The sequence below is a fragment of the Pongo pygmaeus genome, chromosome 18 (assembly GCF_028885625.2).
Source record: "Pongo pygmaeus isolate AG05252 chromosome 18, NHGRI_mPonPyg2-v2.0_pri, whole genome shotgun sequence".
In the NCBI taxonomy this organism is placed as follows: Eukaryota; Metazoa; Chordata; class Mammalia; order Primates; family Hominidae; genus Pongo; species Pongo pygmaeus.
In genome coordinates this window covers 23,225,325-23,250,194 of record NC_072391.2, presented here as the reverse complement: position 1 = coordinate 23,250,194, position 24,870 = coordinate 23,225,325, and the positions used below count along the sequence as shown (strand labels likewise).

Genomic DNA, 24,870 nt, shown 5'->3' with positions numbered 1-24,870 from the left:
CTTATTACGTGGCTACTCTGTGCCAAGCACTGTTGCTAAACACATTATGTACAATTTCTCATTTCATTGGTACTGATATTGACACTTACTCATCCACTGTCTTTTATCATGATGTGACCATTTCCTACAAAATGCCCTATGTAGCTTCCAACCAAAATACCACAAAGCACAACTTAAGCAGTCCTGCCTCTTGACCTTCTCCCAGGCTCTGCTCTCGCTGTTCCATCCTTTGCATTGGCAGAAGACCCATCTTTCTAAATGCTTATTCTCTTGGAGCATGTAATTTCTTTCCTAGGAATCACCATTGTCAGCTGCCTGACTCCAAGAATCATTCTCAGTTTTATCTCCTGATGCTCCTAGACCTCAGCACCTTATTCCAGCCTAACACGTCTGGCAACTCACTGTTCCCAGAGCTATTCAGCATGCCTTCCACCACAGGGCTTTACTTAGCCTGTAATGCCCTCTTCCTCTCTTTCCGCCAAAGTAGCTTAATGATTAGGAATATAATTCTGAAGTCCAACCAAGGGCAAAGCCAACTCCTCTGCTGACTTGGTGGAAGACCTTGAACTAAATTTCTTTCCTTCTCAGAGCCTCCAATGGACAGTAAAACTAATAACAACACCTCCCTACCTTAGAGGTTGTTGTATAATTAAATGAGATAATATACATAAAGTGCGTGGTGCAGTATCTGGTACATAGTAAAGATCAATAACCTGATGTTATCATTGTTGTCGTCACTATTATTATTTCAGACCTTGGTTTCTCCTCACTCTTGCATGAAGCCCTTATCTAACCACTCCAGGTCAAAATCATCTCTCTTTTCTTTGAATTAACTTACTTTTCCTATCACTGATTTGATGGCTAGGATTTATTGCCTTAAGCTTTACATCACTCCTTTCCGATTTTATTTCCCCATCTCAGGTAAAAACTCCTTGAAGAAAAGATCCTTCAATTTGGCTTTTTGTGAGATGGAAACGATTACACTTTGTCCTGCAAACTTCCCCCCTTTAAAGGTGAAGGTTTGTTAGGTTAGTTAGGCTGTGAGAAAACTGTGCATTCTTAGCAATCAAAGGCCAGACATCTGGGGGTACAGGTGGGAGGAAGACTAGGATAAGAGACTCCGGATGGGGACAGAATTAAAAGAAAAAAAAATTAAATAAGCCTCCGTCTCCTTTCATCTCCTAGCAGTAGGCAGTAATTTAATAAATAAAGGAGCCCCATTACCGTTTTCCCTGTCCATTCTTTCCCAGGCACGGTGACCTAGACAGCAACAAAAAGCGAGTTAATAGGGAGGGGTTAGGTAGGATGCAAAAGTCAAGGAATGTGGCTACAGCTGATGACAGGAACTGACAAAGTGGACCGAACAATATTGACTCCCAGCACGCCACCTCGATGTCCATCCTGGGGAATCCGTCGCTGGAAAGGACCCATCTCGCCCACCCTTAGGGGTCGAGGCGGGGGAAGGGGGAGGAGAGGGCTGGCGGGGCGGGGCGGGGTTGCTCCGCCCCCGGAGGCTGGGCTGTGACCAGCAGGCGGCTCCGCAGCGCAGCGGGCGCGCTCATAAAGGGCACAGCCGAGGGTACGTGGTGGATCGCGGTGCGGAGACTGAGGTTAGAAGGCAGGTGGCGAGATGAGCCGGGTACCAGCGTTCCTGAGCGCGGCCGAGGTGGAGGAACACCTCTGCAGCTCCAGCCTCCTCATCCCGCCTCTAGAGACGGCCCTGGCCAACTTCTCCAGCGGTCCCGAAGGAGGGGTCATGCAGCCCGTGCGCACCGTGGTGCCGGTGACCAAGCACAGGGGGTGAGTGAGGAGGGTCGGGGTCAGGGACAGGAGAAACTGGAAAGGGGGAAAAGGAGGAGCAGGAAGAGGAGGGGTGGGAGAAGGGAAGAGACGGCTTGCCTAATCGTTGCTAACAGCTGCTACTTTTAATAGGCGCTACCCGGTGTGCTAAGTGGGCGTTTTACAGGTGTTACTTTGTTTATTTCAGCACGCTCTCCACCTAGGGAGGTATTGATGCCACCATCTGATTGGTGGAAAACGGAGACTCAGAGAGGTTAAGTGACTTACCTAAGCTTACATAGCTACTAAGTGGCAGAGCTGGAATGGCTTTCTGATCCAGAGCCAGACTTCTGAACATACTATGCACAGTGTCTAAGGGAAGGGCAGAGGGATGCGGGGGCTGGAAGAGGGCCAGTGGGGCGGTGAGGAAGGAAAGAAAAAGGAAGGTATATGGATACTTTCTAAGAGACCCCAGCATTGATGGGAAGGGGCTGAAGCTACTCCCTCTCTCCTTGTAGCTACCTGGGGGTCATGCCCGCCTACAGTGCTGCAGAGGATGCCCTGACCACCAAGTTAGTCACCTTCTACGAGGACCGCGGCATCACCTCGGTTGTCCCCTCCCACCAGGCTACTGTGCTACTCTTTGAGCCCAGCAATGGCACCCTGCTGGCGGTGAGCAACTTCCTGTCCCGGGGTGGAATGGGGCCCCTGGGCCCAGATTTAAGCTCAAAAGTAAGTTCTCCACAGCAGGAGGAGTCTTGATTGTGACTACGCGTGCCCCTCTGCAAGTGACTGGATACCAGCAACGGTGAAGGTTATCTGTGTCCATGTATCTATTTCTAGGACTGCCTGAGGATGCATAACACGGCACCAGCGCCCACTGCTGCCTCAAGCATGTGACAGTGTGGAAATAATAATCTTGTCATTCTTGCATATGTCCTTGTCCTATACTCAGTTACCCCAAATACACAGCTTGAACGAACCCATTAGCCAAGGGAAGACTTACTGAATCCTTGTCGACATGGAAAAGAAGGGGTGTTCTATAATCCCTGGGAGTCTTTTCAGAGGGGTATACGGTGTGACCTGTTTTAATATCTAATCATAGTGTCAAAAGGTAGCAGTAGCTTGTGTTTATGGAGTACTTTTTAATGCATCAGGCACTGTTCTAAACATTTCACATTTATTAATCCTCTTAATACTTAAAACTATTCTGTGATATGGGTAATATGATTACTCCCACTTTATAGATGAGGAAACCGAGTCAGAGCAACTGTGTTCAACTTACCGAGGTTTATGTAACCAACAATTAGCATGGCTGGACTTCAGAGCTGCTCAGTCTAAGTCCACGGTCCATAGGTCCAGACTCTTCTAAGACCACCGCCATTTTAACTGCTACATATTGGGCACTTATGTGCTGAGAAGGAGACGCTGATCACATTCAATTCTGAGAAATTCCTCTATGGGTGTTTTTATTAACTCCCCTTCCCCCCAATTTCTACTGAGGTCCTTGAGGCTCAGGTTAGTAGAGTCACTTTGCTTGAGGTCACACAGCTGGTTAGTGAAAGACTCAAGAATCACTCCTAGGTCTGACAGTTAACTCTTATGGTCTGTGCGCTCCAAGCTGGGTCTTACAATGTCCTTCCTTTTCCCCTGAATTTCTGGATCGCTAAATAATCTGGCCGTTTAACACTCCTTTGAGAACATCTAGCTCTCCCCAACTTACACTCATCCAATGGAGATGGCATTCATACTACCTGCCAACAGCGGTTCCCCAGGAGGGTAAAACCCAAGGCTTTGAAACTAGATGACAGCTGAATGTGCTCAGTAACTTGGTGATTCACTTCCTCATCCGTAAAATGAGGTTGATGATGCCTATTTTTTGATGGTCAGCTGAGATGAATAACTTAGAGAGGAGTGCAGAGGATGGTTTTTACTAGGGAGGCATAATTTTCAACCTTCGCTGTGTATCAGAATCACCTGGGCTGTCTGGGTCTCACTCCTGGAGGAGATACAGACTGGGTTAATCTAAGGGTGGTATCTGAGCATCTTCACGAAGCTTTCCACATGTGCAGCAGGAACGGAGAGCCACTAAGAGTTTCATGGCCCTTGTCCAGATGTCAAATGGCAACCTTCTCTCTCTAGTTCCTTCTTAATTTGGTGTTTTGAGAATCCTAAGGCAAGAAGAGAAAATGGGCAGTTCTTGAGGGCTCACCATGTGCTAGATGTTTCCAGATATGCCAGTGCACTTAATCCTCACAATAACCCTCTGAATGGCTGGCATTATCTTTGTTTTTACAGGTGAGGAAACCAGTGCTTAAAGATTAAAGTGTTTGTTCAAAGTTGCATATCTCTTAAATGGAGGAATCGGATCCAGGTCTGACACCAAACCCATGCTGTTTGTAGGATGCTATAAAACTTCCTAAGCTAATATTTTAGAACTGTTTCTTCTAATTTATGCAGTGGACAGGGGTTCCCCTTGCTCACTGTCTCTCCTTTCCTCCAAGGTCATGGATGGAAATGTCATAACTGCAAAGAGAACAGCTGCAGTTTCTGCCATTGCCACCAAGGTAAGATGAATGGCTGGCTGTACTATTAAGGTGAGCTGTCGGGTGGGGTCTGGTGTCTCAATCTTGAGAGACTAAAGGAGAAGTGGGGAACTTATTTTGGTTTCCTGTTGGACATAGCTGGAACTCCAGATGTCAGATATATCAGCAATTCATGAAATTATTAGCTACCATTTAATGTGCATGACCAGATTTCAAGTACCTTACGTGCATAATTCTCAATCTTCCCATCAGTCTTGAAGAATAGAAATGAGAAATTCTCTCCACCTTCCAGGTCAAGGAATGTGGCTCAGAGAGCTTCTGTGAATTGCCCAGGATCACACAGCTAATAAGTGCTAGAGTAAGAATTTAATACCTGACCTCTCTGGCTTCCAGGACTGGCTTCTTGTCCCTGTACCACATCGCCCCTGGTAAGACAGTATAATTGTCCCATAGACCAAAGCTGGTACTGCACAAGAGGCAGAGTGAACTGAACAGATCCAAGCCAGATACGTGTATTCATTCAACGAGTATTGACTGAGCTTCTATCATGTGTCAGGCACTGTTCTAAATGTTAGGGAAATGGCAGTGAGAAAAACAGAGGGGCACACACAGGGGAGGTAGACAATACCAATAAAAAGAGAAACACAGGCTGGGTACAGTGGCTCACGCCTATAATCCCAACACTTTGGGAGGCTGAGGCAGGCGTATCACTTGAGGTCAGGAGTTGGAGACCAGCCTGGTTAACATGGTGAAACCTCGTCTCTTGTAAAAACACAAAAATTAGCTGGTCGTGGTGGCGGGTGCCTGTAATCCCAGCTGCCTGGGAGGCTGAGGCAGGAGAATCGTTTGAATTCAGGAGGCGGAGGTTGCAGTGAGCCGAGATTGAGCCACTGCACTCTAGCCTGGGCAACAGAGTGAGTCTCTGTCTTAAAAAACAAAACAACACAAACAAAAAAACTGTTGAGTTCAATAATGTGTTAAATAGTAATAAATAATATATAGTTAAATAATTAGTACATGTTAATAAATGATTAATAGTGTGCTTAGAATTTGCTAAAAAATAAAACCAACAACAACCCAAAAAGCCACTTAACATATTAGAAAGATGAAGATAAAGCAGAAGTGAGAGTATTGGAGAAGGTGTCACATTTTACATTACCCAAGAAAGGCCTCCCTGAGAAGGTGACATTTGAGTCAAAGCTGAAAGCAGTGAGTTAGCGAACCATGCAAAAACATGGAGGGGCACTCCGGGCAGAGGGAACAGTAAGCAATGGGGGTGATGATGTTCCCAAGCAATGTCAAGGCATCCTATAAGAAAAACAGCATTTTTAAAAGTTAGAGTTAAGAGGATGAGGCTTAGAAAACAGGGTGTCTGTGGGAACGATTGGAGTCTGGAGTCTTTCACATTAAATGTGGAAGTACAAGGTCTTGGGACACTGGTTTTCCTAAATTGTTATAAAGGAAACGTGGTGACCCAGGGAAAGTTGCCGCAGCAAAGACCAGGTGTTCAGGTTGTATGTCGAGGTTTTCTAGATACCTGCTGGTGAGGGAAGAATGGGAGGATTAATCTGGTAATTGTATACGAAGGGAGTAGACCAACAGCACCCACCTCAATGAACTGGTTTTTAGTTATATCCAGACCTGACTCAATTGAAGTAATCAAGGACTCCTTGCTATGTTTGCTGGTAATTTGGGAACAGAATGAATCTTGTATTACTACCTGTCATTTGTAAAGAGCTTTAGTCTTTTTCAAAATCATTTCCAGCCCCTTGTCTGGACTACGAGTTTCTGTGAGGAAGGCAGAGAAAGTATTAATGGCCTCATTTTACGCATAAAAGAATAGAAACTTGGGTTTCCTGAAGTCATACAACCAGGTTCCTGTGGGTCCTTTTGAGGCCACATGGTCTTGTCCCAGATAAGAAGTTTCCAACAGAAGCAAGCTATGCAGCAGCATTAGCTAGGGAAGTTTTTAAAAACTCAAATTCCCATGCCTACTGAATCAAAATCACAGAGCGTGAGGATCAACCAGGTCTGGAAACCACACTTTTGTAGACCCAGCCTGCAATAACACTGCTTTTATTGCATTAATAAAAATCTGCTCCCAGAAGAATCAAGAAGCCTTGGGTTGACACTTCAAAGTTTAGACACTTAAAAGTTTAGACACTTAAAAGTTTAGGCTGAAACTTCACAGCTTTATTTCCAGGGGCTCAGATGAACTGTTTCAATAAGGAACAAAGGGTCTATTTTACGTGTTGCCTTGAGAGTAGAATATTTTCTTATCAATCATTTCTCTTTTATTTAGGGCTTTTGTCGGGGAGAATAAGTATACGGAGCTCTAGGGTCTGATGAACATAATACATTTTTTGTGCTTGGGTCTCACATAAGCTTCATTGAAGCCTCTGATATGTTTTCTCAAGGTGACAGTATATATTAGGGTTTAGCACTGACATGCATTTATTCAACAAATATTTGAGTGTCCATCAAGTGCAAGGTTCTATGCTCAGCATGGGGTAAGCAAAACCAGATATAGTACTTGCCCTCATGTAGTACGGGGTCCAGTGGGGGAGGCAAGATATAGTCCAAAGATCACATCAATAGGCTGGGCGCAGTGGCTCACGCCTGCAATCCCAGCACTTTGGGAGGCTGAGGCAGGCAGATTGCCTGAGGTCAGGAGTTCAAGACCAGCCTGGCCAACATGGAAAAACCCCATATTTACTAAAAAAAAAAAAAAAAAAAAAAAAAAAAAAAATTAGCTGGGCATGGTGGCAGGTGACTGTAATCCCAGCTACTCAGGAGGCTGAGGCAAGGGAATTGCTTGAATCCTGGAGGCGGAGGTTGCAGTGAGCCAAGACCATGCCACTGCACTCCAGCCTGGACAACAGAGTCAGACTCAGTCTCCAAAAAAAAAAAAAAAAATTCACACCAATAAATATGAAACTACAATGCTGACAAGTGCTATAAGAGTGTAAAGCAGTATGTCTTGATGTAGCCTGTGGCTGTGTCTCTGTAAGGGATATTTGAGCTGAGATTGAAGGATAATAAGAATTACTTGTGAGCGGGAGAGGGGACAAAGCAGCCCAGCATCCTATGGCAAGGAATTAATTCATGCAAAGGCCCTGTGGTTGAAGGAAGTACACGAGCTTGGGAAGCTGCAAGGAAGCCAGTATGGCTGGAAGACAGGAAGTGCAGGGGAACATGGCATGATGGTATGAGAGAGGGCTTTAGAGATAGGAGGGCCAGACCATGGAAGCCCTTGGCAAATGCAAATGAAACAGACTTTCAGACTCTTTAAATGAGAAACCTAGCAGATTCATATACGTGTACTTAATAAGCTGCATGCTTATGAGAAAAGATTGAAGTGCCACTAATGCTGTTTAATAAATCTTATAAACATATGATTAAAAATTGACTGGGTGCAGTGGCTTACACCTGTGATCCCAGCACTCAAGGCAGGTGGATCACTTGAGGTCAGGAGTTCGAGGCCAGCCTGGCCAACATGGCAAAACCCCATCTCTACCAAAAAAAAAAAAAAAAAAAAAAAAAAATTAGCCAGGTATGGTGGCACATGCCTGTAATCCCAGCTACTCCGGAGGCTGAGGCACGAGAATCACTTGAACCCAGGAAGCAGAGGTTGCCGTGAGCTGAGATCACACCGCTGCATTCCAGCCTGTGCGACAAAGCGAGACTGTCTCAAAAAAAAAAAAAAAAAATTTTTTTAAATATCAATTATCACACTATTACCAGGGCAACAAATTATCAAGTAAGTCAACCAATTAGAATTACACATTTAGTTTAGGAAGTTGAACGTTATTTTTATGGGATACTGTAACAATTTCTGAAGCTCACCTGTACTTTCAAGAATAGATTCATGTTAACTGAGAACAGAAGAAAATGGTAACAATTAAGGAAAAAATCTAATTATCCTTATCAGACAGAAACATAAGATTTCTAGTCTTGTGGATATTATCATTTTGAAACCTTTTCAAATCAGAGACGTTAAACTATATTTTATGGCACAGAATGGTATCTATCGGTAGCTGCAGGAGATAAAATTAATTCCTAATATTTCAGAGATGCTGTTTTGCTAGTAATTAGTAGTTAAGAAGACTTTTCACTTTTTAAATATTATACTCCAGAATTCCAGTGCGTAGCACTGTATGAAAGAACAGACCACAGGGAACTCAAAGTTTACTAAATGAAATAGAGAAAAAGCAGAAGAGGGTTTTATTTAATACATATAGTGTTGAGGGCCAAGTGATGTCTTTCCTCTATGCTAGTGGTTCTCCACTAAGCATGAGTTTGCCACCTGCTCCAGAGACATTTAGGAGTGTGCAGACGTTTTTAGTTCCCACAACTCAAAGGGGTGGAAAATGCTACTAACATCTAATAGATAGAAACCAGAGACACTGTTGCACATCCTATAATACACAGGATGGTTCCCCTCCCCAACAAAGAATTGTCCAGCCCAAATGTTAGTAGTATCCAGGTTGAGAAGCCCAGTGCTACTTCTTGTAGGTCATAGTAGGTATGTACCAGATCTGTGCAAATAAGACTACCTCTGTCCTCATGGGGCTTAAAGACCTGTAGAAGAAAACCTATAAACAAATAAGTGCTATGGCCTGGTGCATTCTATCAAGGAGGTCAGAAAGGCTTCATTGGAGAGGTGGCACTGGACATGAATTGATTACAGAATCCTGCTCTCAAACACAGACACCCTCAGGAGGTGCCACAAATGCTCATTCTACATTCATCTTTAGAGGAAGACAGAGGCTGTGAAAGGATCAACAGAGTTGGCCCAGCGAATATAGCTAGAACCCTGGGAAGGAAGGGCTTACAGAATCCAGGCAGCTCTTAGAAGCAGTTCAGAGCTCTGAGAAGTGGGTATGGCTGAGCGTGTACCTGAGATATGAAGAAAGGACATGGGCTTTGGAGCATGGAAGACGTGACTTTAGAGCTACACTGTGCCCTTTAATAGTTGTTAAGACCTGGCCAGTCACGGTGGCTCACGTCTGTAATCCCAGTACTTTGGGAGGCCGAGGTGGGCAGATCACCTGAGGTCAGGAGTTTGAGACTGGCCTGGCCAACATGGTGAAACCCCATCTCTGTCAAAAATACAAAAATTAGCTGGGCGTGGTGGCGCACACCTATAATCCCAGCTCCTCGGGGGGCTGAGGTAGGAGAATCACTGGAACCCGGGAGGTGGAGGTTGCAATGAGCCAAGATCGTGCCACTGCACTCCAGCCTAGGCGACAGAGCGAGACTCCATCTCAAAAAAAAGAAAAATAAATAAATGAATAATTTTTAAAAGTAGTTGTAAGACCCAGAGCAAGTTCACCTTTGTTACCAGGGCAACCTCAGTCTCTTCATCTGTAAGCAGAAGATAATAGGAGTCCCCAGCTCGTAGGGCCAATGTCTAGACTAAATGAGATCATGCGGGCAAAGCATTGGCATACATTAGCTGTTCAGTGAAGCCTTCTTCTTTCTTTTCCCACTTGACACGGGAAACTAAGACACAAAAGGAAATTCTCTTGATTGCCTGCAAGCTCTTGAGGGAGGCAGAAGAGAGGGCAGAAGTCACCTGATACTCAAACCATCTTAGTTTTGTACCCATCTGCTAGGGTCTCCCTTGACCTTTGCCACTTCATTTCTCTCACATAGTTTCTGAAACCCCCCAGCAGTGAAGTGCTGTGCATCCTTGGGGCTGGGGTCCAGGCCTACAGCCATTATGAGATCTTCACAGAGCAGTTCTTCTTTAAAGAGGTAAGTCCAGGGGTGGGGGTGGGAGAGAAGAGGGAAGGGGGTGGTCCTTGACCTGTCTATACTCCTTCACTGCACCACAGGTTATTCTGAAATAATTAAGTTGTGAGCCCCATCTAGACCATTCTTGTATCTTCATGACTTCCCAGAAGCCCTGATGGAGGGGATGGAGGATAAGAGTCAGGGGAAGATCTGATTACCTGTTTCCAGTCCTCAGTTCACAGGGCATTTGTCTGAGGATACAGCAAGCTTACTCGGTTAAAAGATTCTATTATATCTCTTGTATACATTCAGTTGTCCTTTTAGCCCCTGTCTATTATGTTTTTCTTAGGAGAATCCAGAGTTTTTAAGTATTCAAGGTTATGGATCAAGAAACTGGGTGGGATGAGACCTGGAGACCAGGAGGCCACAGCCTCTCTCTTTTGCAGTCTCCATACCGGTCTACCCTCCCCCCTACTGCAGCTCATTCTCCGCCCTGGGAATGTTTGATGCTATTGTTATTTTATGTGTGTGTATGAAAGGGATGGAGCAGTTTTAAAGTATGATTTAATGATGAAAATAAAACCACTGCCTTGGGAAATTTAGACTATTAGGTGAGTGCAAAAGTAATTGCAGTTTTGGCCATGACTTTTTTTTTTTTTTTTGAAATGGAGTCTCAACGCTGTCGCCCAGGCTGGAGGGCACTGGCATAATCTCGGCTCACTGCAACCTCCACCTCCCAGGTTCAAGCAATTCTTGGGCCTCAGCCTCCCAAGTAGCTTGGATTATAGGCACCCACCACCACTCCTGGCTAATTTTTGTATTTTTAGTAGAGACGGGGTTTCACCATGTTGGCCAGGCTGGTCTCGAACTCCTGACCTCAGGTGATCCACCCGCCTCAGCCTCCCACAGTTCTGGGATTACAGGCATGAGCCACTGCGCCCGGTTGCCATTACTTTTAATACAAGGAAGAAAACAAAAGAAAAATGCCCTTTGATCTGTTTTCAAAGGCAGTTAAGGTTTTCTGATCTTCCCTCTTCAGCTTTTTATAACATAGCTTTAGTCATGTTAGATACGCACCATTTTATATCCTCTCTTACTGAATGTTCTAACATCACTTTTCAGGTTATCTAATTTTTGCACAAAATTTGTATAGTCTTCTATCAAGAAGGGTGAAGAGGTTAACCATGCACTTCTGGCTGGGCAAAATGTCCTGTTTTTCACCTTGCTTGGTGAACTTGCTTAGACATAAAGTTTGTTTCCGTATGTATTATATTTCCTTATGAGAAATTCTGTAGGCCTTATTTTCAGTTGACGGGTGACAAGCCCTTGACCCAAGCACTGAAACCTGTCAAGCAAGTCGGCAAGTCCCCAGCTCCTGGCGAGGTCATTGCCCCACTCCCCAACCCCAGCACCTTTCAGGATTCCAGCCGTAGCTACCATTCTTGGCTTTTTCATTGGCTGTGTCATTTACCTTCAAACTCTTCTGATCTTGAATTTCCTAAGTATTCTTCACCGATCAAGTTATTCCATGAAAAACATTGTCATAAATAATCCTTTGTATGAATCTCCCACCCGTTACAACTCCTTTACGTGGTCTCAGACATAAAGTGTGAGTTCCACACAGACTTTGCCAGTTATCATTTCCATTTTACAGACGTGGAAACTAAGGCTGAATGACATGAAGCAATTTCAGGAAATAGAGTAGAGATTGGTTCCAAGCCTACATGGCTCCAGAACTTGCTCTGCTAATCATTATGCTATTAATATATAATAGCTATTAAGCTATTGAGGCTGTGCCTCTTGGCCTAGAGGTGAAATACTTCCACCCTTTTTAAAAGGGGAAAGTGGTAGAGAACGCTTATTTTCAAATACCTGGCCAGGTGTCTAAGTTAATGCTGTACCCCTGATTAAATGTCCATTCTCCATGGGGAATGATTTAGGAGTGATTTAGATAACCACCAGCCCCTATCCCAGAGTGGATCAACTTTCCCTTCACATCCCTGGGCTCAGTGTAACATAAGCAGCCAAAAAATGGCACCAATGTCCTTCTTGTTACTCCCAATGAAGGTAAGGATATGGAACCGCACCAAAGAAAATGCAGAGAAGTTTGCAGACACAGTGCAAGGAGAGGTACGGGTCTGTTCTTCGGTCCAGGAGGCTGTGGCAGGTGCAGATGTGATCATCACAGTCACCCTGGCGACAGAGCCCATTTTGTTTGGTGAATGGGTGAAGCCAGGGGCTCACATCAATGGTAAGTAGAGTGGCTCCATAAGGCATGATGGGTGGTGGCCAGGCTCCTCTCTAGACTGGACCAGTCGACTACATCTGCAGAGCCAGTTTATTCATGCAGAATGCCCAAGCTATTTAAGGGCCTTGAAAACATGTAAGATTGAAAAAAGCAATATTTGGCTGGGTGCAGTGGCTCATGCCTGTAATCCCAGCACTTTGGGAGACTGAGGCAGGTGGATTGCTTGAGGCCAGGAGTTTGAGACCAGCCTGGTCAACATGGCAAAACCCCGTCTCTACTAAAAATACAAAAGTTAGCCAGGCATGGTGGCTTGCACCTGTAGTCTCAGCTACTCATGAGGCTGAGGCACGAGAATGGCTTGAACCCAGGAAGCAGAGGTTGCAGTGAGCCAAGATTGTGCCACTGCACTTTAGCCTGGGCAACAGAGAGAGACTCTGTCTTAAAAAACAAACAAACAATATTTGCTCCAAAAAATGTAAAAGGGAAATTACAAACCTGAAACATTAAATGAATATTTAATGTTCTATAAAATGTAATCTTTTTTTTCTTTTTTTGAGACAGGGTCTCACTCTGTCGCTCAGGCTGGAGTGCAGTGGTGAGATCTCAGCTCACTGCAACCTCTGCCTCCTGGGTTCAAGCGATTCTCCCACCTCAGCCTTCCGAGTAGCTAGGACTACAGGCATGTACCACCATGCCCAGCTAATTTTTTGTAATTTTTGGTAGAGACGAGGTTTCACCATGTTGGCCAGGCTGGTCTCGAACTCCTGGCCTCAAGCAATCTACCCACTTCAGCCTCCCAAAGTGCTGTGATTGGTTACAAGTATGAGCCACTACGCCTGGCCATAACATGTAAAATTATGGCAAATGGTAATTCACAGCTCAATTCTAAAATGTGATGAAATTTAATTCAGAAAGGCCAAATGAGTCACTTTTTCTTAACACTAAGAATTATAAAACTTTAAATTTCTTTCATACTGTAATTTTTTATGTAACATGTATATGCTTTTTAATATGTGGGGCGGGAGAGGGGACTCTAGACATGAGGATGCCTGGGGCCTCTGTAGACCTTCAGATGGCCCTGGGTGTTATAGCAAGAGCTGGTCTATATCTAATACTATTGCAGGTGCTGTCCTGAATTCTTTGTACAATTCTTTGTATATTAAATGACATTATTCTATGTATAATATCATTTAATATTTATAACCAACTTATGAGGCAGAAACTATTATCATAAATATTTTATAGGGGGATAAACCAAGGCATGGAGAAATTATATAACTTTTCCAAAGTCACAAGTTTTTTTTTTTGATATGGAGTCTCACTCTCACCCAGGCTGGAGTGCAGTGGCATGATCTCGGCTCACTGCAACCTCCGCCTCCCATGTCAAGCGACTCTCCTGCCTCAGCCTCCCGAGTAGCTGAGATTACAGACACACACTACCATGCCCAGCTAATTTTTTGTATTTTTAGTAGAGATGGGGTTTCACCACATTGTCCAGGCTGGTCTTGAACTCCTGACCTCAAATGATCCACCTGCCTCAGCCTCCCAAAGTGCTGGGATTACAGGCGTGAGCCACTGCACCCAGCCCAAAATCAGAGGTTCTTGATGGCAGAGCTGGGATTTAAACTGAGGCACTCTATCCTCAGAGCCCAAGCTTTAAATAATACTCATGATTGCCTTCCAACAGGAAGACTGGATTCTGGTAAGCAGAGCAGGCAAATTCTAGAGGATTTAAAGATGGTCTCGGTGCCCTGTGTTTTAGTGACAAGCACATGGTGTGAACTCAGAAGCTAAGAGCTTTGCACACGTGGGCAGATGAGCCGGCGAGAGCCAAGTCAAATGACGACGCATTCAATCATAGATGCTGACTGAATCTCTACCGTGTGCCAGGCACTACTCTAGATGCTGGGGATGCCACAATAACCAGGCAGTCAAGGTTACTGGTTTCCTGGTGGTTAATTTCAGTGAGGAGAGATAGACAACAAACAAACACATAGAGGAACTAGATAGTTCTGGCTAAAGATGAGACCGGAAAGAACAAGGCCCTGGGTGATAGAGGCTGGTGGTGGAAGTAGGAGGTAGAAGCAGAGAGAGGTGTTTTCAATGGAGTTATCTGAGAAACTCTCTAAGATGTGGTTTTTGAGCTGTGACCTGAATGAGGAGGAAGAGCAGCCATGCCAAGAGCTGAAGGAAAGACATTCCGGGTAGAGGGAACAGCAGATGCAAAGGTCTTGAGTGTGGAAGCGAACATGGCGTGTTTGAGGAATGGATCAAAGTAATTTGAAAGTCTCAGGCTGCATGGGACTGGTGGTCAGATTGGGTCCAGGGAATGGGTAAGAGGTAAGTCAGGGCTGAGTTTATGGACAATAAGACCATTTCTGGAAGGACTTGGGAAATCAAAAGGAACCAGTTCATGGTGAAATGGGTTTCCAAGGCTGCATCTTCAGGAAGATGGACTTGATTTTTTTCAGCTTAAAACAACACATTATTTTCATCTCACAGTTCCTGTGGTTCAGGAGACTGGGTGTGGGTAGCTGGATCCTCTGCTACCCACAAAGTACACACAAAGTCTCACAAAAAAGAAACTGGGCAACATCCGGGCTGCAATCTCATCTCATGCTCGGGGGTCCTCTTCCAGGCTCCCATGGTGTGGCAGGATTCAGTTCCTTACACTGGAGGATGGGGGAGCCCCTTTCCTTGGGGCCATTCTCAGCTCCCAGAGACGACCCAAATTCCCCATCATATGGACTCTCCATCCTCACATCCAGCCACAGACAATCTCCCTTATGTTGGATCCCTCTCTCACTTGGAGTCACTCTCCAGGAAGGGCTGACTTGATTTTGAGTCAAGGCATCTCTTCTCTTTTCCTGGCCCAGGGACAAAATTGGTTTATGTGTTCACAGAGGCAACACATACATTTAAGAAAAATGTGTCACAAGCGCAGACAACAGGGAAACACCAACAACAGATTTTACTTAGTTTACAGCTCAGCGGAGGGATAGGCCCAGTTCCAACCTCCCCCACGCCTCCCTCCTCCTGCCCCCACACCCTGTCAAGCCTGTCTTCGACCCTCACTCATTTAGCCCCATCACAGCCAAGCCAGAGCCTTGTTTGAGTCAGGTCTCTCTCTCTTTACTGCCTGGCCCACCTCCATCCGCCTGAGTGACCTCACACAACCCTTTGAGAACTCGCCCCGCTCGTAAGCAGTGGTTGTGCAGGGGAAACAGTCCAGTGAGGAGTGGCCTGAGAAACGGCGGTTTTGTTCCCACCAGCTTATGATTTATTTACAAGCTTCCTTAGCTAGTGCTTTTGTTCTATAGAACTCTCCGCACAAACAACCTTCAAGATGGACATTTTTACACAACTCTCTTTGGAAATGAGAATGAAGGAGAACAGAACGGGAGGGAACAAAGGGAGAAAATTGGGCGGCAGTGGAAGAAGGCATATAAATGCTGTCTTATATTTGTATAAGGCTTTATAGCAGTTTTGAAAGACTAGCAGGCCAGGGGCTGGATCCGGCTAGCAGATGTGTTTGGTTTGGACCACAGAGTGATCTAAAACTCAAGGAGTGACATATGCAAATAGATTTCCTGTTTCTCTTTTAAGAAAACAACTGGGGCGTATCTGGTAACAGTGGATCTACATTCACACGTGGTAATGATTAGCTGGAGTTGAACAATGACTGTCCCCTTCGGAAGGGCCGCTGGCTTCTCCGCCCCTCAGTCTCCACCACATCTAATCCAGTCCCTCTGACCAGCTTTGTTCATTTTCATTACCTCCCTGGCCTTGCAGGCATTTGGTGGCAGCCTCTGCATTCTCCTGTGTCCCGGTGCCAGGGAGAGTGACACCTTGGATTCATCATTCTGGTCCTGGACTCCATAGAGGATGTGATAGTTCAGGGCCAGACGGAGCCAGTTTTCTTTCTGCCAAGACTTCTCCATGACCCTGACACTGCTGTTTTTTTTTTTTTTGTCATGAGTTAAGAGAGAACCGGGGGTGAGGAGAGGGAAAGGGGCACGGTGGCAGGCGCCTGTGGTCCCAACAGTTTGGGAGGCTGAGGCGGGAGGATCACTTGAGCTCAGGAGTTTGAAGCTGTGGTGAGTTTTTGTTTGTTTGTTTTATGAGATGGAGTCTCGCTCTGTTGCCTGGTTTGGAGCACAGTGGCGCAATCTTGGCTCACTGCAACCTCCAACTCTCAGGTTCAAGAGATTCTCCTGCCTCAGCCTCCCAGGTAGCTGGGATTACAGGCGTGTGCTACCATGCCCAGCTACTTTTTGTATTTTAGTAGAGACAGGGTTTCACCATGTTGGCCAGGCTGGTCTCGAACTCCTGACCTCAAGTGATCCACCTGCCTCAGCCTTCCAAAGTGTTAGGATTACAGGCGTGAGCCACTGTGCCCGGCCTGTGGTGAGTTCTGATTGCACCACTACACTCCAGCCTGGGCAACAGAGTGAGACCCTCTCTCCAAAAAGAAAAAAATAGATATTAAAAGAACTGGTTAGTGGTGAGGAATGGGAATGATGGAGATCAAGAGGAGAGTGTAGTGTGAATAAGCTCCAAGTGATGTCTCTGTTTCGGGATTTTTGTGAGGAAGTTGTTGTTCCTGTTAAGCAGAAGAGGTGCGAAAGCCTAGGTGCTCTCTCAGACCTAGATTCATCCATCAGATCCTTAACCTTGGCAAACACCTTCACTTCTTTGAGCCTCCATTTGTGCATCTGTTAAGTGAGAACCAGACTTTGAAATGTACTTGTGAGAACCATAAATAGTATGTGCAAAACATCCCACAGATAGTAGACACCCTGTAAATGAATGCTATGTCGTCTCAAAATCTTTTAGCAATGAGGTGGGATATAGAATAGAAAGGCAAAATGGTAGGTAGTTTTTTTTTGTTTTGTTTTGTTTTGTTTTGTTTTGTTTTGTTTTTTGAGATGGAGCTTCACTCTGTCTCCCAGGCTGGAGTGCAGTGGCATGATCTTGGCTCACTGCAACCTCCGCCTCCCAGGTTTAAGCGATTCTCATGCCTCAGCCTCCAGAGTAGCAAAGACTACAGGTGTGAGCCACCACGCCTGGATAATTTTTTATATTTTTAGTAGAGACAGGGTTTCACCATGTTGGCCAGGCTAGTCTCAAACTCCTGGCCTCAAGTGATCTGCCTGCCTCAGCCTCCCAAAGTGCTGGGATTACAGGTGTGCGCCACCACACCTGGCCTATTTCTTAATAAGTATTTGGTCCTCCCAAGTATTTGGGAGAGGCATGGCCTGGGGAATGAGGGGGTATTTTGAATCTGAGTGTGCTCACAGGTCCTTCGTTCACCTCTCTCCTATGCTTTGGGCTTCTTAGTAGCCTTTGGCACTAATTCTGGGCTTAGGGTCTGTTTTGCTGTCTCTTAGCTGTCGGAGCCAGCAGACCTGACTGGAGAGAACTGGATGATGAGCTCATGAAGGAAGCTGTGCTGTACGTGGATTCCCAGGAGGCTGCCCTGAAGGAGTCTGGAGATGTCCTGCTGTCAGGGGTGAGGCTCTTCTGACCCCAGTCAGGGCTGCCACCAGGTGGCCTCACCTGGATCCCAGGGTTTCATTAACTTCCCTTCCAGTTTGGTCTGCTCGAGACCTCAGCCACCCCACCTCCTTGTAGGGGAAGGAGCTCCTAAACATTTTGCAACCGAGACCTCAGCCACCCCACCTTCTTGTAGGGGAAGGAGCTCCTAAACATTTTGCAACCCTCTTTAATTCCATTCCAGAAAAATATGGGCATTATGGGTGGTGACATATGTGTTCCTGGAAGGAGAAGCTCAATGGATTTTATTTTTTTGCTGGGCTGTCCTATAAAGCAGTGAGATTGGAAGCTTCTTGCAGCCTGGAAACCTTCCCAATGTGTTGCCCACCTTCTGGCCTCATTTTACGGTTATAATCAGCATAAAACAAGAAGGGAGCTGCTGGCATGCATGTTCAGATAAGAGCATGTCTATTTCCTCACTGACACAATGATCTCGGCAGGACAGCTCCCTGAGCACCAACTCAAATCTCTGTGTTTATGGTATCACAAAAGCAAATGCCACCCCAAAAGGATTTTGGGGCCAGCCTCCTCCCTAATATCATTCAGTGTACAAAGGATCTCTCTTTTCTTTTTTTTTTTAAATCAAATTTATCTCTTATCCAGTTCAGGAATTCCCTGGGCTGGCTTCAAAAGCCAACCCCGAACAGACTTTAGCTTCATGCCTGGGTCAGCGTATGTTTGTTTCCTAGGCCGAGATCTTTGCTGAGCTGGGAGAAGTGATTAAGGGAGTGAAGCCAGCCCACTGTGAGAAGACCACAGTGTTCAAGTCTTTGGGTAAGATCCATTGCTCCCTGGGCACAAATCCAACTAGAGCACAAGGCAGGTTCACCCATTGGTGGAAAGGGCAATGAGTCACCAGACTCTGCAGCGGAATCATTGTGCTCCATCATTCAGGTCAATTATTTACATGGCTTAGCCTAGTGTTAAGCCCATGAACTCTGGAACTGAGCAGTCCTGGGTCAGAGTCCCTTCCCCGCCACTCAAAGGCATGTGTCCTTAGGCAAGTGATCTGACCTCTCTAGGCCTCAGTTTCCTCACCACCTGTTACCATTGAGGATTAGGTGGGATGTGCATATAAAATGAATCAGTTAGGTGCAGATCTTGATGAAATTCAGAAGGTACCCTTCAGAGGTGGAGGGGGCAAGGGACAAAGATGTTAAAAGACAGGAACTTTAAGGGAAATGGCAGAGACCCAACCTGAAAGAGTCAGATGGAAAGTATAGCCTGAGCCCTGTTCATTCCCTCCTTCCCTACTCTCCCACTTGCTGCTTTGAGGAGGGCTTCCATGGGGAGCCCCTACCACCTGAATTGTATGGGGTACCTTATAGAAGCCCAACAAAGGGTGGGCTCCCAGTGGCCAGTCTGTCCCTTGCCCCAGGTCCTCTTCCACCCTGTGAGATTGAAGGAAACAGAAGTACATGGGAACAGGCTGAGCTCGGTGGCTCACGCCTGTAATCCCAGCACTTTGGGAGGCCGAGGTGGGCAGATCACTTGAGCTAAGGAGTTTGAGACCAGCCTGGCCAACATGGTGAAATTCCGTCTCTACTAAAAATACAAAAATTAGCCGGGCGTGCTGGTGCACATCTGCAATCCCAGCTACTTGGGAGGCTGAGGCAGGAGAATCACTTGAACCCGGAAGGTGGAGGTTGCAGTGAGCTGACATCATGCACTCCAGCCTGGGCAACAGAGCAAGACTCTGTCTCAAAAAATAAATAAATAAAGTACATGGGAACAGAGCTGATACACCTAAAACACTGAAATACTCCCAAACTGGTTGGTAAACAGTTGCTATCCTGAGCCCCTCGAGAGTGCCCTCTGTCCCCCTCTCATGACCTTCCATACTTCATGATCAAGCAGCAGAAGAGTTAATGCCTGGCAGAGCATCAGGAGTGCTCTGGCCACCCAGAGCCCATGCCATTGGTTAAGTATCCATGCCTTGCAGGTTGGTAAATGTCTTTAAAATCTCTCATGCACTGGAAGACAAAGGCAATACAACTTTATCTGGAGCCTGGTTCAAAGACATCACATGGATCCAGTTTTGTCTGAAAGCTTCAAAGGTCGTGGCAGATCAGAGGTCAGCCAGCCTCCACTTAAGGAGCCAAAATGCTGCAGAAATTTGTTCTGTCCTTTTTGGCAATTTTTGCTTTCTTGCTTTTGGGGATTAGTTTATTGGCATATTGTTTCATCTAACAGATGCATATCAAGCACCTAATTATCTGGGCTGGGTGCAGAGGTTAAGGTATCTACCAGAATTACAAGACAAAGGGGAGATATCACAGGATGCAGCATTCAACTGGACCAAGGGTCAGAAAACTACAGTCTTTGGGCCAGACCTGCTCTGCTGCCTGCTTTTGTGTGGCCTATGAGCTAGAAATGGTTTTTAGATTTTCAAATGATTGGAGGGAGAAAATATTTCATGATGCCTGAAAATGATACAAAATTCAAGCTTCAGTTCCATCGATAATTTCACTGGAACACAGCCCACAGCCAGGCTCTTTTGTTTACCTGTTGGCTGTGTTTTCTACTCTAAAGGCTGAGTTGAATAATTGTAATAGAGACCCTGTGGCCCACAAAGCCTAAAAGATTTACTGTCTGACCCTTTTCGAAAAGTTTGTTCAGGCCGGGCGTGGTGGCTCATGCCTGTAAGCCCAGCACTTTGGGAGGCCAAGGTGGGCGGATCGCCTGAGGTCAGGAGTTCGAAACTAGCCTGGTCAACATGGTGAAACCCCGTCTCTACTAAAAATACAAAAAAAATAATAATAATTAGCCAGGCATGGTGGCATGCACCTGTAATCCCAGCTACTCAGGAGGCTGAGGCAGGAGAATCACCTGATCCTGGGAGGCAGAGGTTGCAGTGAGTCAAAATCATGCCACTGCACTCTAGCCTGGGCAACAGAGCAAGGCTCCATCTCAAAAAAAAAAAATTAAAAAATTTGCTCAGCCCTGAGCTAGATTTCGAAAGACACAAGTTTATTGGTGGGTGTTTCTTAGTATCATATTCTCTGCCCCTTTGCAGACCATCGAAGCCTGAGCTCACCTCTGGGTATCAGTCCCTATTATTCCAACAGGCACTGGCAACACGGACGCATATCAGGAAACTGCCAGCCACTGGGCCTTGTTGTTTCAGGAAAAGTTGTTTTGACCAAAGACAAACCAAATTTCTGTCTATTCTAGGAATGGCAGTGGAAGACACAGTTGCAGCCAAACTGATCTATGATTCCTGGTCATCTGGTAAATAAAACAAAGGAACTTGATGTTGAGATGGATGCTTAAGGAATGTTGCTGCTGGTTCTCATAATTTCTAGAGTAAATGAGGGAGTCCAGTCCCCAGTGAACTCTCCTTTTGTGCTTATCATGTTTTACCTTAAATGCTGAGATCCTCATTTATGTTTGTAGTTGGAAAGCAAAGCTAGGTAGCCATTTCTTCTGTTCTACCAAGTTGTAATAGCATTCATTTCCCTTTATATTTCCCTGAAATAAAGCACTTTCCAATTGTGCAGTGTTTGCTTCGGTAACTTCTATTACTATCACAAGGAAACTGAGAGGGATCAGATGCTCCCATTTACTCCCTGGGGGAGCTCCACTGGCTATAATGAAACTTCTTTTTTATGTATTTATTTAGTAGTTACAACTCACATACCCTAAGATCCACTATTTTAAACTACACAATTCAGTAGTTTTTTGTTTTTTGTTTTTTTTTTTTTTTGAGATGGAGTTTCACTCTTGTTGCCCAGGCTGGAGTGCAATGGCGTGATCTCGGCCCACTGCAACCTCTGCCTCCTGGGTTTAAGTGATTCTCCTGCCTCAGCCTCACGAGTAGCTGAGATTACAGGTGCCACGCCACCACACTCAGCTAATTTTTGTATTTTTACTAGAGATGGGGTTTCACCATGTTGGCCAGGCTGGTCTTGAACTCCTGACCTCAGGTGATCTGCCCGCCTCGGCCTCCCAAAGTGCTGGGATTACAGGCATGAGCCACCGATCCCAGACAAGCCTGGTCATTTCTTACAAGTGAAATTCTACAATATGTAGTCTTTTGTGCCTGACTTCTTAACACTTAGAGGAAAAATGGAGTTTTTGTATAGATCAGGGCTCCTTTGGTCATAAGTGGTAGAGACTACAACTCAAACTACCTTAAGCTGAATGAATGGAGAATGGGATTTATTGGCTCTTGTAATTAGGAACACACAGGTAACTGGTGTCAGCTACAGCTGTATTCAGGGGCTCCAACTGTCATCAGGGCCTGGTCTTCTTCCCCGTTGGCTCCATTATCAAGTTCTCCCTGGTAGTGGCAGGACATTGGTCAGCAGCTCCTGAATTGTATTCTGTCCTCTTGAGCAACTGAGCATAAATATTCTCTTCCTTTACAGTGAGATGTTCCAGAACTGAGAGTTACTGGACCATCTAGGTCACATGTCTATTCCTGAGCCTAACATTGTGGCTGAAAGACATGGAATAGATGGGGTGAGGTGGTTCATGCCTGTAATCCCAGCATTTTGGGAGACTGAGGCAGGAGGATTGCTTGAGCCCAGGAGTTCGAGACCAGCCTGGGCAACATAGCAAGACCCCATCTCTTAAAGAGATGGAATACCCTGGCCAGGCTTGAGCCTTGTACCTATCCCTGAACCATCACGTTGTCCGGGGGGATCAGATGCTCTGGTTATCCAGGCCTGGATCACATGCCCACCCTTGAAGTCAGAAGTGTAATCTGCGCATCTGCCCACATGAAGGGAAGGTGTCTCTTAACAAAAAGAGGACTGGATAGTTGAAAGGCAAAATCTAAAGATGTCCACTACAGTGTCCATGTTGAAAGGGCCACTAAGGATCATCTAGTCAATCTTCAACTTATGGATGGGGAAACTGAGGTGCAGAGATACTTTCTGCAGGCCCCCTGAATCACTAGCAGAACTGTGTTGTCCTTGTCCTGCCAAAGGCCCTGTCCAAATCCCACTCCAACCCTAGCCTCACCCCACCCCTTCGCTTATTGCTACTCCAAGGCTGGTTTTCAGATAAGTCAGCAGCAAAGCATGCTTGGCTCTGTTTTCCTGCCCATACTCCTCCTGGGAAGGACTCATGCTCCAGGTGGCTTAGCCAAAAGTTTATCATATTTGCCAGACTGTCTGGACAGGGGTCTTTGTGCTGAAACAAAATACCCACATGATCTGATTCTGAATATCTCAAGTGACTATGGAGTCTTTCTGAGGAATCCTAATGGTCACTACCCTAAAGAATGTATAGAGAAGAGCGTGGAATGATGAGAATATTCATATATCTTTGTTTTCATTCTTTTCACAAGAGCCCATGTCATAACCCTGTGCTAGCATACTAAGATACAACAGAAAAGTAGTCCTCAGCCCCAGAGAACACAGCCCCGAAGAGAAGACAGATGTTAAAAAAAAAAATTACAATAATTTGGTGTTACAGGAACATGGTTCAGGGTCCCTGCAGGAAATGCAGATGTTCCTTGACTTATGATGCAGTCGTGTCCCAATAAATTCATCAAAAGTTGGAAATATGTGGCCAACCATGGTGGGTCACACCTGTAATCCCAGCACTTTGGGAGGCCAAGGCGGGTGGATCACGTGAGGTCAGGAGTCCGAGACCAGCCTGGGCAATATGGTGAAACCCTGTCTATACTAAAAATACAAAACTTAGCTGGGTGTGGTGGTGCGCGCCTATAGTCCCAGCTACTCAGGAGGCTGACACAGGAGAATCACTTGAACCCAGGAGGCAGAGGCTGCAGTGAGCCGAGATTGTGCCAGTGCACTCCAGCCTGGTTGACAGAGCGAGACCCTGTCTCAAAAAAAGTTGGAAATGTGCCAAAAATGCATTGAAAACACCTACCAAACATGATAGCTTAGCCTTGCCTACCTTAAATGTGCTCAGAACACTTACATTAGCCTACATTTGGGCAAAATCATCTGGTAACACAGTACACTGTTCACTATCAATTGATTATCCTGGTGATCACGTGGCTGATTGGGAGCTGTGGCTCACTGCCTCTGCCCAGCATCCAGAGAGAATATCTTACCAGTTTCTACCGAATGCATATCACTCTCACACCATCGTAAAGTCAAAAAATCTTAAGTTGAACCATTGTAAGTCGGGAACCGTCTGTAGATGTCACACTCAAAAGGCATGATTGAAGAGAATAAAGAGACTGTTTAGGAAGAAGCACCCCAGGGTTAGCAATAGTAGGAAATCACTACCACTGCTAAGCTTGAAAGAGCAGTTAGTGAAACCCAGAAACAACTAGAGCTATAGCAGAGGGCTGCCAGATGGGAGAGGTGAGCTTAGATGAAGGCAGCTGCTGCCCTGAAAAGAAGAAACAGGTAGAATAAATGTCTCAATCTGTCTTTCTCCCACCTTCTGGTCTCTTGTTAGTACCTCCCATTGGCCAAACCCAAGCAGGATCCCAAGGGCAAGGGAGCCCTTTGATGCAGTCGAGAGCCCAACCACCTGGGACACAAAGTAGGTTGGAAAATAGTAGAGAGAAGTTCTGGAGAGGCAAACAAAGAGAGCTTGCACAGATAGGAAGTTACTCAACCCAGACTAGGGGCAGAGATAGAGGGTATGTCTCCCAATGAGGATGGCTATATGGAGGAAGACTTTTCCAGGCAGAAGGGTGATGGTGTGCTAAGGCACAGGCATATGAGAGACATGTATTCAGGAAGCCACAAGAAATCTAGTATAGCTGAAATTAGGGGACAGGGAGAGGAATGGTCAGAGATGGGACCAGAGGTTTGGAGGAGAGAATAGGGCTCTTTAATCATGCAGGCCTCCTGTGTGGTGGTGAGAGTTTGAAAAGCAATGGGGGCTGAGCCCAGTGGCTCATGCCTGTAATCCCAGCACTTTGGAAGGCCGAGGCAGGTGGATCACCTGAGGTCGGGAGTTCAAGACCAGCCTGACCAACATGGAGAAATCCCGTCTCTACTAAAAATACATTAGCCAGGCATGGTGGTACATGCCTGTAATCCCAGCTACTCAGGAGGCTGAGGCAGG

General features: G+C 45.7%; 1 protein-coding gene across 1 annotated transcript; it reads left to right on the top strand.

Moving 5' to 3' along the window:
• The first annotated feature begins 1,399 nt into the window (after positions 1 to 1,399).
• Positions 1,400 to 21,365, top strand: CRYM (crystallin mu). Its single transcript, XM_054453428.2, has 8 exons — positions 1,400 to 1,800; positions 2,298 to 2,451; positions 4,284 to 4,346; positions 9,984 to 10,085; positions 12,132 to 12,315; positions 17,703 to 17,824; positions 18,558 to 18,642; positions 21,043 to 21,365. The coding sequence occupies exons 1-8, from the start codon at positions 1,631 to 1,633 to the stop codon at positions 21,105 to 21,107; spliced, it is 945 nt and encodes a 314-aa protein (XP_054309403.1). The 5' UTR covers positions 1,400 to 1,630; the 3' UTR covers positions 21,108 to 21,365.
• Positions 21,366 to 24,870: the final 3,505 nt, after the last annotated feature.